This window comes from Aspergillus melleus (assembly GCF_016097325.1).
Source record: "Aspergillus melleus strain CBS 546.65 chromosome Unknown contig8, whole genome shotgun sequence".
NCBI lineage: Eukaryota > Fungi > Ascomycota > Eurotiomycetes > Eurotiales > Aspergillaceae > Aspergillus > Aspergillus melleus.
Window position 1 is genome coordinate 58,081 of NW_025763377.1, and position 21,129 is coordinate 79,209.

Here is a 21,129-nt window from a genome sequence, read left to right on the forward strand (position 1 = left end):
CCAAGCCGTGGATGAGATGAGGTAAGATGCGCAGTAATCAGTTAGTTGAGCAACTACCGAGCAGTGGAGGAGATACTTAATCAGCACATGCCCTTCTCACCATTATTAGGCAGATCTGTTCGACTTTTTCTCACGATCCTTATATCTCGTACTCCGTACTCCGTACTTTTCATTCCATCATAGCTCGACAATGACGACTCGCCGACCACATACTAAATCCCGACTAGGGTGTGTCAGGTGCAAGCAGAAACACCTCAAGCTCGACGAAGTCCGACGCATAATGTTTCTAATTCCAGGAGAGCTATAGTATATGATCATTCATCTATAGCGGATTGGTGGACTTGGAATTCGTTTCTTCTAAGGGTACATGTAGATGATGCTTGTGTGAAATGTAATAAAACATTTGCTGGACCAGCGGTGGCTTTCCATCCGGCATTCACTTCGCAGTCTTCCGAAGCGCTCTTGTTAAGGCTTCGAACTCTCCGGTTATGTTGAACTGGCCGAGTGTATTGCGAACACAAGTTGGAGTGTCGTTCTGCGCAGCCTCACTTAAACTATCAGAGTGAACTAGTCGGTTGCGTACCGCTTCAACGATCTCGCCTTCTGCTGATCCATACAAAATCCAGATGACATTATTCACTCGGCGATAACTCCAGCAGCCCAGCTCCGCCTCGTCCAAACCTCAGGGCCGAGTCGTCTGGAACACGCCGAGGCGGAAAGCCCCACTCGGAGCTATCTCCGACATAGTGAACCCTAACTTCGGAATATACAGTCGTTCAACAAAAGCATTATATTCATAGTAATAATACAGCAGAAGATGGTTAGATCTATATAGGTATCCCTTTTCTTGTAGACTGCTTATGTCGCATTCCTTCAAACTTCATCTTTACACCACAGCCTAAGCTCAGAGATCTTCCGCAGCCCCAAAAGACAAGATGGACATCACTACCCGCAAACCACAGAACCTCGCCATTCACACAAGCCCCAAGAACGACCTCCGTCTCGTACAATCAGACATTCCTTCCCTCAAGCCACATGAATGTCTCATCCACGTCCGCGCCACGGGCATCTGTGGCTCTGACGTCCATTTCTGGAAACACGGCCACATTGGACCCATGGTCGTGACGGGGGATAACGGACTCGGACACGAGAGTGCAGGCGTCGTGCTGAAAGTAGGCGAAGAGGTGCGGAACTTTAAGCCAGGTACGTTTCAATATCATATTACCATACCCTGCATGCGTTGGCTTCCACATCGATCACATATTTACGCAATACCAAATGGACAGGCGATAAAGTCGCCCTTGAATGCGGCATTCCATGCTCCAAGCCTTCCTGCTCCTTCTGTCGAAGCGGCCAATACAACGCCTGTCCGGACGTGGTGTTCTTCTCCACTCCGCCTCACCATGGCACTCTGCGCCGATACCACGCGCACCCGGAAGCCTGGCTTCACAAGCTTCCAGACCACTTATCTTTCGAGGAAGGTGCACTGCTAGAGCCACTCACTGTTGCGTTGGCGGGTGTGGATCGCTCGGGTTTACGACTTGCTGATCCGGTCGTGATCTGCGGCGCCGGGCCGATTGGTCTGGTGACGCTCTTGGCGGCGAATGCGGCGGGCGCAGAGCCGATTGTTATTACGGATGTTGATGAAAATCGGTTGCAGAAGGCAAAAGAGCTTGTGGGTAGAGTGAGGACGGTGAAGGTCGAGATTGGGGAGACGGCGCAGGCTGTGGGTGAGAGGATTGTGCAGGTGTTGGGCACAGAGGCGAAGTTAGTGATGGAGTGCACCGGGGTAGAGAGTAGTGTGCAGGCGGGCATTTATGTGAGTTTCTTCTTCCCTCTCTTCTTTTGTCTTCACTTGACCTTTCGAAGTCAAAAATACGGCAGCGATAGTCGGCTATACTCCACAGACGAGAACTAATGTGTGATACCAATCTAGGCAACACGCTTCGGAGGCACGGTGTTCGTGATCGGAGTGGGCAAAGACTTTCAGAACATCCCATTCATGCACATGGCAGCCAAAGAGATTGACCTGAGATTCCAGTACCGGTATCATGACATTTACCCGAAGGCAATTAGTCTGGTGGCGGCCGGAATGGTGGATCTGAAGCCATTAGTGTCACATCGGTTTGCCCTGGATGATGGGATCAAAGCGTTTGACACGGCGAGCAACCCCGCGGCAAAAGCTATAAAGGTGCAGGTTGTTGATGAAGAGCATTAAGTCAAACTGAAAAATAAGAGAGAGTGATATATGGTGCTGATCAGAAATAATGAGTATTCTTCAGGTGCATGATTCTGAATAAACCTTGCATTTGACTGCATACATATTTCTTGCTGTGTAATGAATCAAATAAGAGCGCCCAAGGTTAAAGCATTTTTCTCATATTTCCCCCTCAATCTCAAATCAGTAGACTGCATATTGGTGTGACTAGATAGCCCAAGCTAATCGTAGAGTATAGGCTGTCCAATTAGTGCCATATTAGGCCTATGATAACCTGTATGAGCCCTATTGCTTGTTTCCCCTACTCTAGGCCATACATGCAGGTGGCTAGGTGTGATTGGATAACCGCATATGTTTATATATCAAGTGAAATCTAGGATGTTATGAGGAAGGCCGTCAGTTGATCCATTTGCTATCCAGTCACTTCTTCTGTCCTTGTGCTTTTAGGCATGTAATCTGTGGGTTGAAAATTAGAGATAACCATAGATTGATCTTTCTGTGCAAGACATGGAAGCTGGCATGGTCCTTATTGAATACTAAGATAGTCAGTGGGGGATGGCACCGATGCCCAAACTCCTGTATGATGATTTTGGACGATGCATGCACTTGAAGGGGTGTAGGGCCACTGCGGAGTTCGAGACGGCGAATTTGGCGGTTGTTCGTGCCGATGAATCTTTCGCAAGTCTAGCATTCCATGATAACAACTTTTGATGTCTCAAGTGCGCTTTCCGAATATGACTACATGTATAGGTATTAGTTAGAGATTATCTAGGCGTTGATACGTGCTGACCGTCTGCAAATACCACCACAGCCCTTTCGGGAATCCCGCTATGGGACTTTGCTATACCTGTTGAAATATTGAGGCGGTAGTTGCCGGATAATCCGGCTAAATTCAGCTGTGAGGAACGACCTAAAGATATGGCTTAGTGAGCAAGGGTCAGCCGGTGTGTAGAACCTGGTGCCTTTCTCAGCCAAGCTATACGGTCCAGTTGACTGTACAGGTGCATCCTCATTTGCCATCCTCCTTAGAGTCCTTCCTGCGATTTCTCGCCGAGTTGACCAATGTCTAAGACACAAGTCGATCTAGAACACCTCGAAATAGCCTATTACGAGGTTTGAATCACCGGAATGACCATATCAGACCTAGTGCCGTCTTCTGCAATCTATCAAACCTTGGCATGTAGCAGGTTTAGGGCAAACAAGTATAAAGATAACAGAATGTCATCATGATCGATAAACCCCTCGTCATATATTACCCTGCATATGAACGAACAAAAGCAAACATCAAGGGTAGGGCTGAGTGGCGAGATCGATTGGCGTGGCTTGTGTGCTACCCCTGAGCGATGTAGCAGTGCCAATGGGGCACCCCTGTCGTTATTGTGGCAAGATGGTATGGGCCGCGGATACACCGTACTCTCCTAGACTGTTTTCCTCTACGAGAACTTGATAGCATCCTAGCAGTCCAATTGTCGAGGTAATTTCATATGCCTTCAAAAGGCCTGACCGATGATAGGCTGTTCAAATGAATTGACAGACTCTGATCGAGAGTGCAGACACAAGTATAGATTTCGACATATAAACAAGCAAATATGTTCTCATGTTCCACGCCGAGACAATTTAAAAATCCTTGTTGGGGGGCCTTATTGCGCTAGGTATTGGTGGTTTGCTGTTTCTGCTTATTCCTCTCAACAACAATCGCCGAGTGCGGACCAGTCGATCCGGATCACCGCTGTCAAACTCTTATCTTTAATCCAGGGTTACATCCATTTAACTTAATCTGGGTAGCTTGGCTAACTTGTTTATGCATTGGACAAAGTACCAGGAACTTGACCATTCAATCTTCCCCAATAAAACGCGCCAGGAATCTAGTTACCGCGCTAAGGTGGAACATCGACATAATGTCATCCTTCGCAACGTTCTGATGTGCTACCGACCCTACGAGTCCCATGCGAAGTACTAGTATCTGCTCGTAAAAGGACTGAGATCAGAGCAGGCCGATTTCGTCGAGTAAGTTGATGTTACGTGCATGATCAAGGATAGCGCGATCGGTCCTGATTGATGGAGAATTAATAAGTCATTCCGACATGTTACATTCCCAAGTTCATGGCATGTCTTCCGGCTGAACAAGCGCTCTGGGAGTCCCGGTCCTCTTTGCCATGAATTGGGACCGTGTGAAGAACAATGTAATCGATCAAATGTAACCATCTGCCTCACAAAAGCCAAGCACTCGAGTATAAAAGCGCTGATGGCTCCTCCTGTTTGGAGCTGTTCAACAAACAGCAACCATCGTTTGTGTCAGTCTAGCATTCACATTCAACCTATACCACTCAAGCTTCCAAGATGCGCTTCGCCATTTCCCTCACCACTTCGGCCCTCGTCCTGGCCTCTGCCATTGTTGGCGAAGAGACCATCTATCCTCCAGGAGGAGCGGGTGTAATCCGGGTTAACCTCGCCGGCGAGAGCGAATTCACCGGCTGCCTCAACGCCGACGGCAAATGGACCGTGACAGAAAACTGCGCCCAAATCTTTGGCAACGGCCAAGGAGGAATTTCTAGCGACAAGGGCTGGTTGATTCTGGACGACGACTCCACGATCACCACCACCTCCGGTACTTGGTCCGTCGCCTGGGTTGGCACTCACGATGGAGATAACGTAAAGGAGCCTTCCCTATCCGTGTTTCATTCACTGTCGACTAACTTACTTTCTCTTCCTCCGCAGAGAGACACCAAACAGTTGATTGGCAACATTGGCATCGACAATGACGATGTCCCCCATGGAGGACCCACGTGGTATGCGGCAGCAATTGCAGCTCAGGATGAGACGGTGCAAGTGAGCGGTGCAAAGACGGAGGATGCTCAGGAAATCTATTTGACTTTCATTAGTACTTTTGAGGAGTAGTTTGTACCGAATCATTACCCGCGAAGGTATCAAAGATCGAGGGCATGGAAGGTGTTCTAGAGCTCAAACATAGTGGACATTAGATCTCGAACAATCATGAGGTTCAGTCTCTTTTGTCATACTTGTCAATAGCTGTAACCTGCTAGGTCAGCATAATTTAAAAAGCATTGATGGTCGTAAGTAAAACAAAAATCTCGGAGCACATACATATGCTAAACCTTTTCTCCTACGCAATTCATTGGCAGTTAGTTGATTTTGTCTTCGAATCCTCTCAGAAACATGGCGTCCGGTCCGTCCGGTCCGGAATATGGATATCGACAAAAGGACAAAAATGGGACAAGGGCCAAAACTAAGGTTCTAAAGTGGGGACGACCCTATTCGTATTTGTGATCAAGATTGATGATTTCATGCTCTATCATATTGAAATGAGGCTTACAACTAGGCTTCGGAAGTCAAACCCGATCTTCCTAACTGCAAATGCACAGCACAATTTGGACTTACAAAGATTTGACGTCGAAAAGAGTGGCCAAAGAGAATACAAAAGAAAGGAAGCAGTGAAGAATCTTCAAGAAAACTCAAGAAAAGTGGGTCTTACAGAGGGCTGAGGTCCCGAATGTCTACTCGGAAACGACGTGATGTGCTCTCATTCGGGACATTGATGACGAAAAGCAACAGCTTAGTGGGAACTAAGAGCCAGTTCTGGCAACAACTCAATCCACCGTGTTCTCGAGGATTGTCGTCTAGAACCGGCCATCGTAAATGCGATGGCACCTATCCGGCGACCGGGTACCTGTACCCGGGATATCGCCATACAATCCCACGTAGTTAGGTGACAATAGATGCAAGAGTCATAACAAAAGACATGCCAATCCCTTGAATCAAACTCAGTCCTCCCCTAAAATGACAGTCAATGAGTCACGCCACAAAGCACTCATCGCCTGATGATCGACCAGGCACGCCTTGTCCACAACAAAACCACGCAGTGAATGGTGTGATCGAGCCATTCGGGGCACGACCCGAGGCCAGGGGCTCCACTCGCCAAAACTCTTCAAACCTGCTCGGGTCCCGTTCCCGAGTGGCTTCCCGGCCAGACGGTCCGGCCACGGATAACTATAAATAATTGCGAGGCCGTCGTGATGCAGGTACAAAATAGCTTCAGGATATCATTATTCGATCAACAGTCCCTCCATTGAAGCCTTTACAACATCCCATCTCACGTCTATCCCGAAGAAATCGTCCACCTCAATAATCATGATGTTCCACGCCGACCCCTTCCCTGAAGTCTCGCTTCCCAAGTTCTCCCTCCGCCGCGCCATGAACTCGCATCGCGGATCGTCACAAACAAGCAGTTTGCTGGGATCGAGGAAGTCTTCCATGTCTGAATCGCGCAAAGGATCGATATTCACACGGTCGGCTCGTTCGAGCATTTCCGAAGAGAGAATGCAGTCGAAGATGGTGAGTTCAATTGTTGGTGTTGATTGTTTAGATGCGGCAATACTAACTATATTTTTTTCCCTATAGCAGGCTTCTCGGTGAGGTCATTGTCCTTGCAGGGCAATCTCAACATACAAAAGTGTTTTTCTAAATTTGCGAGTTCAATCGATATGGTATGTTCTGATGGGCAACTGCATTCTGTTCGGTTCGGTTTTTCTAACTCAATGACAGAGTAATATTTTCGAGGGCGCGATTATTTGACAAATTTGCGGCATTTTTTCGGTCGTCAAAAAATTCATGACTTATGACATCATCTTTGTTTTCGGCGGTGTAAGTCAGGCCACTTCCCGACGGTCTAGATTTCGTGGGCTAATTTTAGACTGCAGTTTTCCCAACAGGCCAACACTACTATCTAATACCCTGTTCGTGATGTAAAAGTGGTTGCATGCTTAAATGGCATACCTTCCGAGTATTTTTTATAGATCTTAATATTAATTCACTATTTTTGACATCTTCATTGCATCCCACAAACTACAATCTGATTTCTTTTCTTTTTCCAGGTGGTAACCACTGTCTCTGGGGTATATATGTCCATAGAATAGTCAAGCTTCCAGTACTGTACTAGACCTCTGCCTTCGTGTCATGGCCTCGCTCATGCCCACGAACATTCCACCTTCCATCTAATTTATCCGCATCACCTCTTTGCCAAGGGAACACCTTCTCAATACCCCTCACCAGCTGCTCGTGCTTTTCACTCCGTGGCGTAATTGTAGCCGTGAACGGGTGCGGATGGCTAACAACCCCCGGCTTGAACCCTATATCCGGCTCAATGTCTACCCCATCGGTTGTTTTCCCCTTGCCGATATTAAACACTGCCAGTGACTGCGCAATGTTCAGAAAGATCATCGAATCGGCGAGGAAGCGGCCGGGACACATGCGTCGTCCAAACCCGAAAGCAAAGCGGTGGGGATCAAGCTCCGATGTGGGTTTCTTGTCTGTCGGTAGGAAGCGTTCGGGATGGAAAGACATTGGGTCGGGGTATGTTGCTGGATTATGTGTGAAATACCTAGGTGGCAGTGGTTAGATATCGCATGGTAGATAAAAAAGGAACTCGTAGAGGTCATTACGACAGAGTACATACCAAACGTTCGCCAACACCGTCGTCCCCTTGGGGAGAAAATACCCCTCGAAAATATCGTCTGCTGTGCTGGTATGCGGAAGACCCATAGGCGCTACTGGCTTCCATCGTAGGGTCTCTTTGACGAGCGCATCGATGTAAGGTAGGCTCCCGCGGTCTTTGGCGTTCGGGAGGCGAGTGCATCCCACCACGCGATCGATTTCTTCTTGCGCTTTCCGCTGGACCTCTGGATAGATCGTCATGGCGAGGAAGAATGATGCGATGGCTGAGACTACCTTTGGAATTGTTAATGAGGCGATCGAAGACATGGTGTCAATAGACCTAGACATACAGTATCTGCCCCAGCTGCATACACAGAGAGGGCAAGCCATTTTTGTAAGTGCTCGTTCGCAAGACTCAATTGCTTCTGATCAAGGAGACTGGAAAGAATAGATGGGGTGTGTTTGCCATGAGACATTTCACTTTTGACAAAGGCATGAGGCGTCTCCGTGAACTCCATTAAATTGCGACGCCATTTCCGAGCTGAGAGCTTGAACTTGGAGCCTGGACACCAGTCGGGTATCCATTTTACTTTCTACCGTTAGTAATGCAATTGTAGGATAATATGAGGGCAAGAAAACTCACAGCAAGGAAGTATATCGACGACCCAAGAACCTGGAACAGCTGCCTGAGCAAATTCGATTCCAATCTGTTCGGCCCCATCAACAAGGGGATCTGTCCCATGGGATTCAATCGTGTAGCCGTAAATACACTTGAGGATCACAGCACCTGCTTCTCTGGCGTTTGTCAGAAGGCGATCACCAATGTAAACTTGGATACCCCCCCTCTGGTAAGTAGAAACTAACCGTCGAATATATTTCAATAGTTCACTCGAGTCCCTGAACGTATGAAGTAAAAAGTGACCACATTCTGCCTCCACGAGAGACCGCAACGGCAGATCCGTGACTTTCTTTCTTGACCCAATGAACCGGGATGTGTTGCGCCGATGAGTTCGAACTTTGGCAGAGTACGGGAGCAGGGCCAGTGCGTTTTCCCACCCGAGTCTACATATTGATACTTAGCACCATTTCCAGGATCAGGCATAATCTACTAAAGGGAAAAATAACAGAAATCAACCTTACAATTCACCCGCCATCACCTGTTTAGGCCGCGAAGAATAGATCGGGGCACGTTTCTCCAGAAGTTCGAATGCCATCCGGGCGTCGTTAATGATGACAAACAACTGCCCCATTACATTGACGGAACTTATTGGGCCTTGTTTCAAAACGTTTGTCAATTTCTCTAGAATATAGGAGAAGAATAGGACACAACAGCGACATACCATATAAATCCTTATGTCTCAACCAATGCAGCGCCTCGGGTTCGTCGAATTTAGGTAGGTCCGCTAGATTTCCAACAACAAAACTGCCTTTTGGCCCGGGAGGAAGGGGTAGGCCATGTGTCCTACGGTGTTTTAGGTAGTGATGGAGGGAGAATAGCCCTGAGAAGAGAATAGCCAATTTGATTAACGTGTATAAAAAGGACATGGCGGACAGCTGGAATATGTGGAGGACAGCTAACACCCCGGAAACGTACTTTTTCTGTGTCTATCATGGATTTATATATACATGAATACACAATGAGGAAGGACCGATATTTTGAGCACTTTAAGGTTAGAGTTCCACTGGGCAGGATGCAGACATGTCCCGCTTCCGGAAAATCAAGGCGAACCGCATCAACGAAAACAAGAAAATAGGCAGCGATGCCTAAAATGATCTTTGCAAGAAACAAGATTTGGATTTACTCTCACGGCTATTGCCGCATACTGGATCAGGCCCTAAAAACAGTTTTCTCTGTCTTAGAGCTTATCTTGGCAGCGGTCGAGTTATGTGTCGTTTATATTCAATTCGGCTGTAGAACACTGTTGCTTATGTTCGCTTATAGTAGCCAGAAGAGAGGGACAGAAAATAGAAAGGAAAGAACAGAGAGAGGGGAGCGAAGATAAAGAGACATAGCAGTAACAAGGGGCAGTGAACGAAGGGCAATGGCGGCAAGGCAGTTAAGGCATCAAAATACCGTTCAAGACAGGTGGAGCCGACTAGATGGGACGTAACTACTTGTAGATTGGTTGTATGTACTAGGATAATGTGATGTCTGTGGCTGGACGATCAGTGTTGTAGTCCAGCTGGGGCCTGACTGCAATATTATAACGGAACCCCGACTATTCAGCCCTTTGCCTAGGTCTAGTCTGTCTATAGTAAGTATGTTTGCCAAATGTTTCCGCGCCCTCTTAACACATTATCCGATGGACTCCTGGAAGCCAACCAACATGAATCCACTTATTCTTCCTCCGGCAATGCAGCCACGACATCCAACCCCATGGGTGCATTCTTCGGGAGTTCCCACACCTTCAATGTAGCTCTCGCTGGCATATGGTCACCCAGATATTCCGCAGACACTTTGTTGAAAGCCTCGACTTGCTCAAAGTCGGTCAGGTAGACGTTTTGCTTGATGATGCGGTCTAAAGTCGTCCCGGATTCCTCGAGGATGATCTTGATATTATCGAAGATGCGTCGCAGCTGGTTCTCAGGCCCGCCTCCAACGATTGTCATGGTGGCAGGGTCGAGGGGGATGCACGCTGTGGTGAAGACAAGGTTGTCGTGCACCACGGCGTGGATGAAAGGGCCGTTGGTACGGGGCGCGCGGTCCGAGTAGACTCTCTTCATTGTCCCAGACGAGTTTTGACTTTTGCGGAATGAGGTGGTGCTGTTGGTAGGATATTCTTCCCTCAAGAGGGGCTTTATATAATACTTGAATTATCAGGTAGTTATCCTTGATTGAGCCGTCCTGCCATTACGGGCCATGGCCCAACAGCAGTCTATTCGTTTAACATCCGATGTCAGCACAAACAAAGACTATTGATGTGTGGAGAAACGTTGTTTCCAAGTTGTGAAACATACTTAACAAGTAAAAGAAGATTGCATGCGTCACCACCATTACTATTCTATGTTTGCTCCTAGTAGACGGTAGCATGGGGCAGCCTGCTGATGCCCATGATGTGGAAATACCCTCAAAGATTCTGCTGAGTAACCTTTCGACAGGTTGTTGTATATTGATCGACCACTCTTATTTCAGACCCCTTTCTAATACACATATTCTGATAGCATAAAAGGGCATTTACATTCTACTCGCCACTAAGTTGAGTGAATATGAGTGAGGCATTCTACAATGCCTGATCAGAAATTTCTGTGTCTTCTTCTTTGATATACTTTTTGTGATAATCTGCAATCAATTTCTGGGCGTGGGGACAACAAAAGACTATATCCCTGAGACCCAGGCCGCAGAGAAACATTGAAACTCTCCTCGGCTACAATGTTGAGGCCGAATTGGATGAGTCAAGTAAAGACCCCGGTTGAACCACAGTCAGGTACAACACTCGACGTAGGAGGCCTATTTCATGGTGATGTTGACTGGATTGATGGCGACTGGCTATAGAACCGGTTTGTTGGTGATGACGACGAATAATAATTGCCATGTTCCTTCTAAGTATTCATCCCAGGACACGGTTGTTCGACTGGTGTAAATTTGTACGTACCTACTTGGCCATTCTACGCCGAGCGGCCGTTGATATGTACATATCGTTACGAGTACCGCACCAGCGCATTCCTCCCTCACACATTGCAGCCTTGAGCTGGATCAGTTTTCCAGAGTGGAGAGAGGCTGGGGCCAAATGGACTGTAGTTGTATATGTACAAACAACCGCGCTGATGGCGGCCCGTTACCTGGCTTAAGATAGGTCTATTGTATTGCATCATTGTCTTGGTACATGGATATGGGAATTGAATGGGTGTCTTCAATCGATCTGGATGCAATTTTTGGATGCAACGTTAGTTATGCACTAATGGATACTAAAAGTAGAGTATAAAGAACGCCCGTTCAGCCCCAACCTATGTATTCCTAACGCCTATACTCTACATCTGATACCGATCAAGAAAAATGCATCACGTATATATTCCTCCTAGCACATCCCATCTGAGCTGCTACCGATACTCGTATGACTTGGCGACGTGATCAACAAATGTTGGTCCGGATCTTTAGATCTCTTGGAGCGGCCGCGCGTCGAGGACGGATCAGGGGGCACCTCCCGAGCGTTGATCGAGCGTCGACCGGTAAAAGACGACCCCAGGCGCGTGTTCCTGGCTGACCTTCTCCACTTGGCGATTGGGTCCTTTTCTCGTATATGGCTAATGAATTTCGGCAGCACCGGAAACCCCGCGACCATGATTCCAAACGACATTTCGGGGACGGCCCAGGTGCCTGCCAGGTAGCCGTAGTAAGCTCGATTCGAAGTCTGGCTGGTAATGATCGAATAGGCGAGTCGCACGATCGAGGCGATGCAAGCGCTGGGAATAGTTAGCGAGAATAGCTGTGAGGGCCTGGGGTCTGATTGTAGAGGGAGGGAGGAGTACAATAGACCGAGTGAGAATAGCCCAGAGACCGCCAGTTTCTTCCGTAGCGGCGATTGTAAGCCCCAGATACGCCGCTGCGGCAGGATTAGAATGAGCAGGTCCGAAACGGCATTGATTGCGCCCGCGACGAGAGTAATGAGTCGCGTGTTGAGACATGTCCCGTTCGTTATGAATACATCCCAGCTTCTGCTGATCGGACGGCATGAAAATATCTGAAGGAACGTAAAGACAATGTAGAAAATGCCGTTCGCCCACATCAGAATATGACACGTTTTGGAGAGAATTTCGTCAGACCAAAAGATCTCGAGGATGTTGAGCAAAATAGCAAGTTTGGTGAAAAACATGCACAGGCCGTAGAAAGCGGAGCCCACGTAAAAGCGCTGACTGTTTATCAGGGGTTTTCTCTTTTGAAATCGTCCGGTTCAGTCATAGACCACGTACAAAAAGCAGGTCGATAAAATCCTTAAGACGCAGGTTCCATTGATCGACCATTGGAGAGGCATCCGCAGCTAGCCAGCCACTGACCAGGTAAGCGACAAACATAAGCTGGTTACATTAGTCTGGCGTTGAGTGGGACTCAAGGAGAGTCATTCCTACCCATCCAAGAATAAGAGAGTCTGCAATCATTAGATACACATCAATAAAGCCCATATTCGACTCACAGTCCGCTACTTTTACCCGACGTAAGATAAAGGCTCTCGTGTAAATACGAACTATCAGCGCAAACGTCGCCAAGAGGCCGAAGAATATGATGATAGTATACGATGCAGTCTTCTGATTAGGAGGGTCCGTCAAGTTTGACTGCAAACCTGGAGGGGGGGTGGCAGCTGGGCCCTTGAGAAGCGCTTCACGCTCCTCTGGTGAAACTGGCTCCATCGTAGCTGATGTTGAGCAAAAGGGAGATATTCGCAGCCTTTTTTTGAACACGGACACCGGATGACCAAGATTGCACAACCTAACGCATGGGGCCAAGATGTTTCCATTGGCCCTGCAAACCACCTATCGGGTCGGACTTTTCAAGCCCTTGTCCTTGTCGACCATACGCGTACCTAGAAAGAGGCGGAACGTTCGAAGGCCGGTTAGGCACACAATGACCAACCATGGACGTCACAATGTATCGAAATAATTGCACTCCGATCTATCCATAGTGAGCGTGCGAGCCTCGCGAGGAAAGGAGACAGGGAGGGAGGCGTCTCACGTGCAGAAGAATTTCAGCTGGCCCGGCGCAGACTCTCTGAACGGCAACCCTCGGCCGTTCGCGAAACGCTGGCTTTCCTCATGCTGAGTCTGACTTTGACCTGCTTGCGTTCCCCGCTTAGCCAAGAACCAGTGAGTCAGAAAAAGCTGCAGATCTCCCCAGTTGTCAGCCTTAACCCATATTAGGGTTAGTCGAGTCAAGGTTGTAGATTGTATGAATGACTCGAGGCCAGTCTTTGACCCGGTGGCTGGCAGGACACACTTAGTGAAGCTTAACTGGAAAAAACAACGAGCGCATGGTTGTTGAATTAAATTATCGAAATTCCATTCAAGTTATCGATCACTATATCCAAAGTCGTGAGAAAATATTTATATTTCTTAAATATGCCGTCGTGCAACCTCGGCATTGGAAAATGTAGAACGCAAGGAGTCAAACAGAAACATGAACATTCTTCGTAACGTCCGGTCGGCTTTTATTGAACCCCTGTACCATAAAAGAAGCAATAAGAAAACACTAAAGATGGTTGCAAGGCTAATGGTTGGCTTCAGTTTAACCAACCCATCTCCTGGCGCTGTAGAAGACACGTCCCCAAGGACCAATGTCTCCCCACTGATGAGAGCTCGCAGGCAGCCAGCTGGCGATACCGCCCATGACGGTTCGCTCCGGGTGAGGCATGATGGCAAGAACACGACCGTCCTCGTTGCGCACACCGGCAATACCTTCAGGACTGCCGTTGGGGTTGAAAGGATACTTCGTGGTCGGCTTGAGGGTGGCGTTGTCGACGAACTGGACGGGAGCAAGGCCATCACGAACGAAAGTCTGGGCCGTGACGCTGGAGGATTGGGCAAACGAGGCACGTCCCTCTCCGTGGGCAACGGCGATAGGCAGCGAAGAGCCGTTCATGCCGTGGAGGAAGACGCTCGGTCTAGCGGGATCCGGGTCCGAGACACGGACCATACAGACACGGCCTTCATACTGCTCACTAGCGTTGCGCTCGAAGCTCGGCCAGTTCTGGGCGCCGGGGATCAGCTCCTTGAGACGGGAGAGGAACTGGCAACCGTTGCAGACACCGAGGGCGAAGGTGTCGGGACGCTGGAAGAACGACTGGAACTCATTGCGCGTGTTTTCGTGCAACAAAACGGACTTGGCCCAACCCTGTCCGGCACCAAGGACGTCACCGTAGGAGAAACCACCACAGGCGGCAAGACCGACGAAGCTGGCGAGCGACACCCGTCCTGAGATAACATCGGTCATGTGAACATCGACGGCAGAGAAACCAGCCATGTTAAAAGCAAAGGCCATCTCAGCTTGGCTGTTAACACCTTGCTCACGCAGAATAGCCACGCGCGGCTTGTTGCTGAACGGAGACATCTGCGTCAAGCTGGTGAGGAACGGCACGGCCTTGTCCTTGGGGTCGAAGCTGGGATTCCACGACAAGCCAGGGTCGGCATCATCAAGGATATTGGCAAATTCCTGGTCCGCACACACGGCATTGTCACGCATTTTCTGCATGTGGTAGGACGTCGACGACCAGGTCTGCTGCAGGTTGGCACGGCTGTTACGGTAGACCAAAGAGGCCTTGTGGTAAATTGCAAGGTTCTGCTTGTGTCGTTCCGAAACCCGTCCGATCTTGTGAATCAGGCCAGCGGGAGGACCACAGGTGGCGAAGCACGAGCGGAACTGAATCTCATGCTCCTTGCGCACCTGGAAGACGGCACCCAGCTCTTCGGTGAACAGAGTCTCCACGAGACTCTTCGTGTCGATACCAGAGCAGATGTTGTCGAGCATGATCTCGACGCCAGCGCGCCCGGCAAACATCATTTCAGCCAGAGTGGTGAAGAGACCGCCATCGGAACGGTCGTGGTAAGCCAAGACAATGCCCGCTTCCTGCAGCTGCTGGGTAGCATCAAAGAAGTCCCTGAAGATATCGACATCACGGACGTCAGGGCACTCGTCGCCGACCTGGTTGAAAACCTGGGCAAGAGAAGAGCCGCCCAGGGTCTTGCGGCCGAAAGAGAGATCGACAAACATAAGAACAGTGTCGCCGACATCCTCAGGACGGCGAAGAGCAGGGGTCCATGTCTTTCTGAAGTTGCCGACCGGAGCGAAAGACGAGATAACGAGAGACATCGGGGCAGTGACCTCCTTTGCCTCCTTTGAGGCTTCATCCGTCCACTTCATCTTCATGGACATGGAATCCTTTCCGACGGGGATGCTGATACCGAGCTTGGGGCAGAGATCCATACCAATTGCCTCGACCGCCTCATAGATAGCAGCACCTTCACCGGGGTGGCTGCTGGCTGACATCCAGTTGGCCGAGAGTTTCACGCGGCTCAGACGATCGACGAGATCAGCAGCCGCGATGTTCATGAGGGATTCCGCAACGGCCATGCGAGCCGAGGCGCCGGGAGAAATGAGTGCGAGGTTTGGCTTCTCACCCATTGCCATGGCTTCACCCGTTTTCACTCCCTGGAGCAAGGTGGTCGCCGTGACAGCAACGTCAGACACGGGGGTCTGCCATCTGCCCACCATCTGGTCACGGGCAGTAAGACCACCGACAGTCCTGTCGCCGATAGTGATAAGGAAAGACTTGGAACCGACGGCAGGGAGGGAAAGCACTCGGTTCGCCGCCTCGCTGATCAGCTCACCCCGGTTAGGTGCAACTTCAGGCAAGTACGTGGTGAGGCCTGCATCAATTGCGGGTAGCTTCAGTTTCCGCGAGTCCACGGTACGAGTCATCTTGGGCGGCTTTCCGAATAGAACGTTCAGAGGTAGATCAATCGGCTTAGGGAACTCCTTGGACTCCCGGTCGAGAAGGATGAGTCTCTTTTCCTCCTCCGAGGTACCGCCTCCGCGGCCCACGACGGAGAAACCACAGCGCTCACGATGAGCGATGGCGGTGAACTTGTTCATGGACTCTTCACCGACAGCCATGACGTACCGCTCCTGAGCCTCACAGCACCAGATCTGCATAGGGCTCATGCTGCGATCGGCAGTGTCAATCTCTCGAAGCTCGAACGTGGCGCCCAGACCAGAATCCTCGATCAACTCAGGAAGAGCGTTGGAAAGACCGCCAGCACCAACGTCGTGGATGAACTTGATGGGGTTGTTCTCGCCCATGGCCACACAGGCGTTGATGACTTCCTGAGCTCTGCGCTGGACCTCGGCATTGCCTCGTTGAACACTGGCGAAGTCAAGATCCGCTGATCCTTCACCAGAGGTGATACTAGAAGCAGCACCACCACCAAGACCAATCAGCATGGCAGGTCCACCCAGCACGACGAGGAAAGCACCAGGCTTGACAGTTTCTGGCTTCTTAATGGCATGTTGAGGTCGGACGGTACCAACACCACCCGCAATCATGATGGGCTTGTGGTAGCCACGGACCTCGGTCTGACCATTGCCAATGTCAATCTCCGTCAAGAGGGTACGGAAATATCCCGAGATACAGGGCCGGCCAAATTCGTTGTTGTAAGCAGCACTACCAATAGGAGCCTCCAGCATGATATCCAAACTGCTGGCGATGTGGTTCGGCTTGCCAACCTCCAGTTCCCACGGCTGCTTGAAGCCTGGAATCAGCAGATCGGAGACACAGTACCCAGAGAGACCAGCCTTGGGTCTTGAGCCACGTCCCACAGCTCCTTCGTCACGGATTTCTCCGCCAGATCCGGTGGCAGCACCAGGGTAGGGCGACACGGCCGTAGGGTGGTTGTGGGTTTCGACCTTGGCCAGGAAATGAACGATCTCTTTCGTGTGATTCCACTCCCCAGTAAACGAATCAGGGGCCCAGAAAGCGGCTTCATCTCCTTCAAGGACAGCGGCGTTGTCGCTATAGGCGCTGACGGTGTGGTCGGGGTGTTTCTTGTGAGTGTTCCGGATCATGGAAAAGAGACTGTTCGGCATCTGTTTTCCATCGATGACCCAGGATGCATTGAACTGCTTATGACGGCAGTGTTCCGAGTTGACTTGGGCGAACATGAACAGCTCAACATCGGTGGGGTCACGAGCGAGGGGGCCGTTAGGACCATAGGCTTCTGCGAGGTAGTCGATTTCAGACTCCTCCAGCGCCAAGCCCATACGCTTGTTGGCTTCCTGCAGAACCTCCTTTGGGGATTTGCCACTGCCGTGAAGGTGCACGGTCTCGAGGGGGAGCGGGCTGTGTTCGGAGAACATCAAGTGCAGATCAGGTTCATCCTGACCAATGATTTGTGTCATCCGATCATGCAGAACATCCTGGTAGCCTGGCTTGTAGTCGGAGGAGTCGGCACGCAGACACGAGATCTTCAAACCACGTTCGATGCGCTTCACATACTTGCGAAGACCGCAGACATGGGAGATACCCGTAGCCTGGGTGCTCCACGGCGAGATGGTTCCGGTCCGGGGGAAGACGTAAAAGACATCGAACGAGCCATCCTCAGGACTGAAAGATTCCGGGATGTCCGTGATATCACCGTAGTGAAGCAATTGCTTCAGGACGGCCTGTTGGGGTTCATCCAACGGCTGCGAGGTGTGGACGTAATGAACCCATTGAGCTCGAACGTCCTGAGCACCAATGCTAGCAGCAATGGCGTGGCCTCGGGAGCGCGAGAACGCAACCGAGCCGGGAATGGCCAAGTAGGTCGAGTCGGAGGCCATCGTGAGGTTGACGGAAGAAATTCTGGAGGTGGGGTGATTCCCGGGGTGAGTCAACTATTCGAAACGCGGGGGAGGGAGGCCACAGGGGCGCAAGGAGGCAAAGGGAAGCTCCACGAAGGAAAGAGACTCACTATAGAGAGATGTCGAGAGACAAATCCCCGAGAAGTAGTTGGATTGGGCGTTCACGAGCACCGCGAGGGCGTTGAAGCTGCTCAACGTCGTAAAATTAATTCTTTCTCTCTTTTCCAGCCGGCAACCCGGCCCCGCGCTAGTCCGCTTCCGGCTTATCGCCTGCCTATCAGTCACGTGGACACGCCCGGCGGAAGATCATTGACCCGCTGTTGCCTCAGGCATTCAGCACCATGACACTCGATACTTCATAGTTGATGTCGTCTTCGTTTGTTCCTCCTGGCGTGTCCTCAAGGCGACTGATCCTTGTCCTAGAAGTGTATTCTCTCTTTGAATGCAACACCCGTCATCGGCCCTTCAACCAGCTCAGACCCTGACCAGCACAGAGTAGACAATGTGATCTCGCAGTTTACTGGGCAAGAGAGTAATAGAATGCACCTTTTTGTCGCCGATTTAGTGGGGCTCTTGAACTCTTTTTCGTAGGACACAAACCCCGAGTCGCCGATGGTGAGTATCCTCTACTGCAGTACCTTCGGAGTAGGTGCTCTGGTGCTGCTCTATAAATGCGGAGAAGCTCCTGCCCCGCTTTCTACCTCAAGTCCTTAACCTTTTCCTAACCAAACAGTCAACAGGACAATTGCAGAAATGGAGTACGTGGACACCTCTTTATCCACTCCCAGAGCTATTATTCTTTACTAATGACGACTTTCAGGAAAACCTCCCACCTCCCTCCTACCCTCCAACCCTCAGACAATTACTATGATCTTGGCACCTATGAACGTCGAGTGACAACGAGCTCACCAGAGGCCCAGTTATGGTTTAATCGGGGTCTTGTATGGGCTTACTCCTTCAACCATGAAGAGTCCGTTCGCTGTTTCGAGAAAGCCGCCGTCTATGATCCCAACTGCGCTATGGCATTCTGGGGAATAGCATACTCGGCCGGTCCCAACTACAACAAGGCCTGGGTGCGATTTGATCGGAACGATTTGGAGCACTCCGTCCAGAGATCTAAGACCGCCTTGGGTCGCGCCTTGAGCCTTGCAGACCAGGCCTCTCCGGTTGAACGCGACGTGATCCGCGCTCTCGCTGCCCGGTTTCCGACCGCCGAAATCCCTACTAACCTCAAGACGTTGAATGATGCTTATGCAGAGGCCATGCGTCCGGTATACCATGCCTATCCCCGGGATCGAGATGTGATAGCGTTGTTTGTAGACGCTCTTATGTGTCGTCGGCCCCGAGACTTGTGGAACGTGGATACCGGCGAGCCCAGCGACCCTCTCACTGTCGAGGCTCGTACTGTCCTTGAATCAGGGCTAGCAAGACGCGACGGCTACGATCAGCCCGCCTTCTGTCATTTGTACATTCATCTCATGGAAATGTCTCCCTTCCCCGAAATAGCCTTACCTGCCGCGGACCGCCTACGCCATCTTGTTCCCGAAGCCTCCCATATGCTGCACATGGGGAGTCATATTGATATTGCAGTTGGGGATTATCGCCGAGTGGTATCGTCAAATCACGACGCCATGATCGCCGACGATAAGTATTTCTCGAGAGAGAAAGGGTCGATCCTTTACACGGCGTATCGAGCACACAACATCTATGCAAAGGTGTACGGAGCTATCATGTGCGGTCGGTTCAAAGATGCCATCTCAGCGGCGAGGCGACTACATGATATTCTGACTGTTGAGATTCTGTCAATCAAGAGCCCCCCAATGGCAGACTGGACCGAAGGTATTCTTTCGATTCTGCCGCATGTTCTGGTCCGGTTCGGTCGATGGGATGATGTCCTTAGCCTGGAGTTGCCGACCCACCGGGAGTTGTTCTGCTCCACCACCGCGATGATTTTGTATGCACGTGGGATTGCTCATAGTGTCCTAGGTCACATAGAGCAGGCCGAACGTGCCCAAAGCGAATTCGAAGCTGCCCGCTCCAAAGTGCCTGAAAGTCGTCTTAACAGCCTGCCGACCAAAGAAGTCGACGTGCTGAGAGTGGCTTCGGCCATGTTACAGGGAGAGCTTGAATACCGCAAGGGTAACATTGAGTCAGCTTTTTGCAGTCTTCGGAAAGCCGTTGAGCTTGAAGACGCAATTCCCTATTGCGACCCGCCAGCATGGATGCAACCCGTCCGTCATGCTCTCGGCGCATTGTTGTTGGAACAGAACCGGGTTGAAGAAGCTGAGCAGGCCTTCCGGGAAGATCTCGGTCTGAGTGAGACCTACCCTCGTCGACGAGCTCGGGTTAATAATGTCTGGGGTCTGCACGGGCTGTACGAGTGTTTTACACGGTCCGGCAAACATAAGGAGGCCATACTTCTTCGTAATCAACGGGACTTTGCACTGGCATCTGCGGACACCCCAATCACTGCATCGTGTTATTGTCGCTTATCGACCTGCGCGGATGAGACGACCTGCTGCTCAGCGTCAGCAAAATCGACCTTGTAAAATGTAGGAGGTTCATGCCCTTTCAGGCTCCAATGACTGATGGTACTGAGAAAGCCATTGTTATCCTCTATGCATGGCCATAAAGAAGCGATCCTTATCACTGGTGTTCATCATAGATTCAATTGATATAGTTTTAGCACAGCGGAGTTGCTATACTCGAAGATGACATCAACTTACAAAAAGAAGATCAAATGACTCTTTTAGCTTCGCAGCGAGTAAACCAGCACCCAAAAATAGATCTCAGCTCATTCCAAACTGCGTTCAATGACCCCATGACCCCCATGGTTCAAGATGCATTGGAACTAGCACATCAGCCTCCATCTGCCGGAACAAAAGTCGTTCACAATCTACGGCAGTAAATTGATCTTGATTTGTTGCTCAGTGAAAGTTTCAAAAGACAGATGTTGATCATCTCGAATGCAACAGAACACTCACGTCAGATCTTGAACATAGAGTAGAAAAAAGAACGGGTAGGCTAAGATATTTGGTATTCAATGCTGAGCTATCACTATCAAGCAACTTACTATATATGCCTCTATTCGCGATCACTAGAGACAGAGTGCTCAAAACGAAGACAGAAAAAATGAATG

At 50.1% G+C, this 21,129-nt stretch overlaps 8 protein-coding genes across 8 annotated transcripts; 4 read left to right on the plus strand and 4 right to left on the minus strand.

Moving 5' to 3' along the window:
- Window positions 1-935: 935 nt before the first annotated feature.
- Window positions 936-2,218, plus strand: LDX57_012127 (NAD(P)-dependent alcohol dehydrogenase; the record flags this gene model as incomplete). Its single annotated transcript, XM_046093861.1, has 3 exons — window positions 936-1,203; window positions 1,287-1,819; window positions 1,937-2,218. 3 exons carry the CDS (start codon window positions 936-938, stop codon window positions 2,216-2,218), a joined length of 1,083 nt encoding a protein of 360 aa, XP_045949840.1.
- A 2,340-nt stretch (window positions 2,219-4,558) lies between these two features.
- Window positions 4,559-5,116, plus strand: LDX57_012128 (uncharacterized protein; the record flags this gene model as incomplete). Its single annotated transcript, XM_046093862.1, has 2 exons — window positions 4,559-4,870; window positions 4,937-5,116. The coding sequence occupies 2 exons, from the start codon at window positions 4,559-4,561 to the stop codon at window positions 5,114-5,116; spliced, it is 492 nt and encodes a 163-aa protein (XP_045949841.1).
- A 1,251-nt stretch (window positions 5,117-6,367) lies between these two features.
- On the plus strand, window positions 6,368-6,652 carry LDX57_012129 (uncharacterized protein; the record flags this gene model as incomplete). The annotated part of the gene is made up of 2 exons (XM_046093863.1): window positions 6,368-6,571; window positions 6,638-6,652. 2 exons carry the CDS (start codon window positions 6,368-6,370, stop codon window positions 6,650-6,652), a joined length of 219 nt encoding a protein of 72 aa, XP_045949842.1.
- Window positions 6,653-7,171: 519 nt separating this feature from the next.
- Window positions 7,172-7,930, minus strand: LDX57_012130 (uncharacterized protein; the record flags this gene model as incomplete). The annotated part of the gene is made up of 2 exons (XM_046093864.1): window positions 7,172-7,616; window positions 7,692-7,930. 2 exons carry the CDS (start codon window positions 7,928-7,930, stop codon window positions 7,172-7,174), a joined length of 684 nt encoding a protein of 227 aa, XP_045949843.1.
- A 2,076-nt stretch (window positions 7,931-10,006) lies between these two features.
- LDX57_012131 (uncharacterized protein) lies at window positions 10,007-10,393 on the minus strand (the record flags this gene model as incomplete). The annotated part of the gene is made up of 1 exon (XM_046093865.1): window positions 10,007-10,393. One exon carries the CDS (start codon window positions 10,391-10,393, stop codon window positions 10,007-10,009), a length of 387 nt encoding a protein of 128 aa, XP_045949844.1.
- A 1,292-nt stretch (window positions 10,394-11,685) lies between these two features.
- Window positions 11,686-13,012, minus strand: LDX57_012132 (uncharacterized protein; the record flags this gene model as incomplete). The annotated part of the gene is made up of 5 exons (XM_046093866.1): window positions 11,686-12,070; window positions 12,137-12,516; window positions 12,578-12,682; window positions 12,734-12,753; window positions 12,799-13,012. The coding sequence occupies 5 exons, from the start codon at window positions 13,010-13,012 to the stop codon at window positions 11,686-11,688; spliced, it is 1,104 nt and encodes a 367-aa protein (XP_045949845.1).
- An 871-nt stretch (window positions 13,013-13,883) lies between these two features.
- On the minus strand, window positions 13,884-17,969 carry ADE6 (phosphoribosylformylglycinamidine synthase; the record flags this gene model as incomplete). Its single annotated transcript, XM_046093867.1, has 1 exon — window positions 13,884-17,969. One exon carries the CDS (start codon window positions 17,967-17,969, stop codon window positions 13,884-13,886), a length of 4,086 nt encoding a protein of 1,361 aa, XP_045949846.1.
- An 827-nt stretch (window positions 17,970-18,796) lies between these two features.
- On the plus strand, window positions 18,797-20,539 carry LDX57_012134 (uncharacterized protein; the record flags this gene model as incomplete). Its single annotated transcript, XM_046093868.1, has 1 exon — window positions 18,797-20,539. One exon carries the CDS (start codon window positions 18,797-18,799, stop codon window positions 20,537-20,539), a length of 1,743 nt encoding a protein of 580 aa, XP_045949847.1.
- Between the last annotated feature and the right edge of the window lie 590 nt (window positions 20,540-21,129).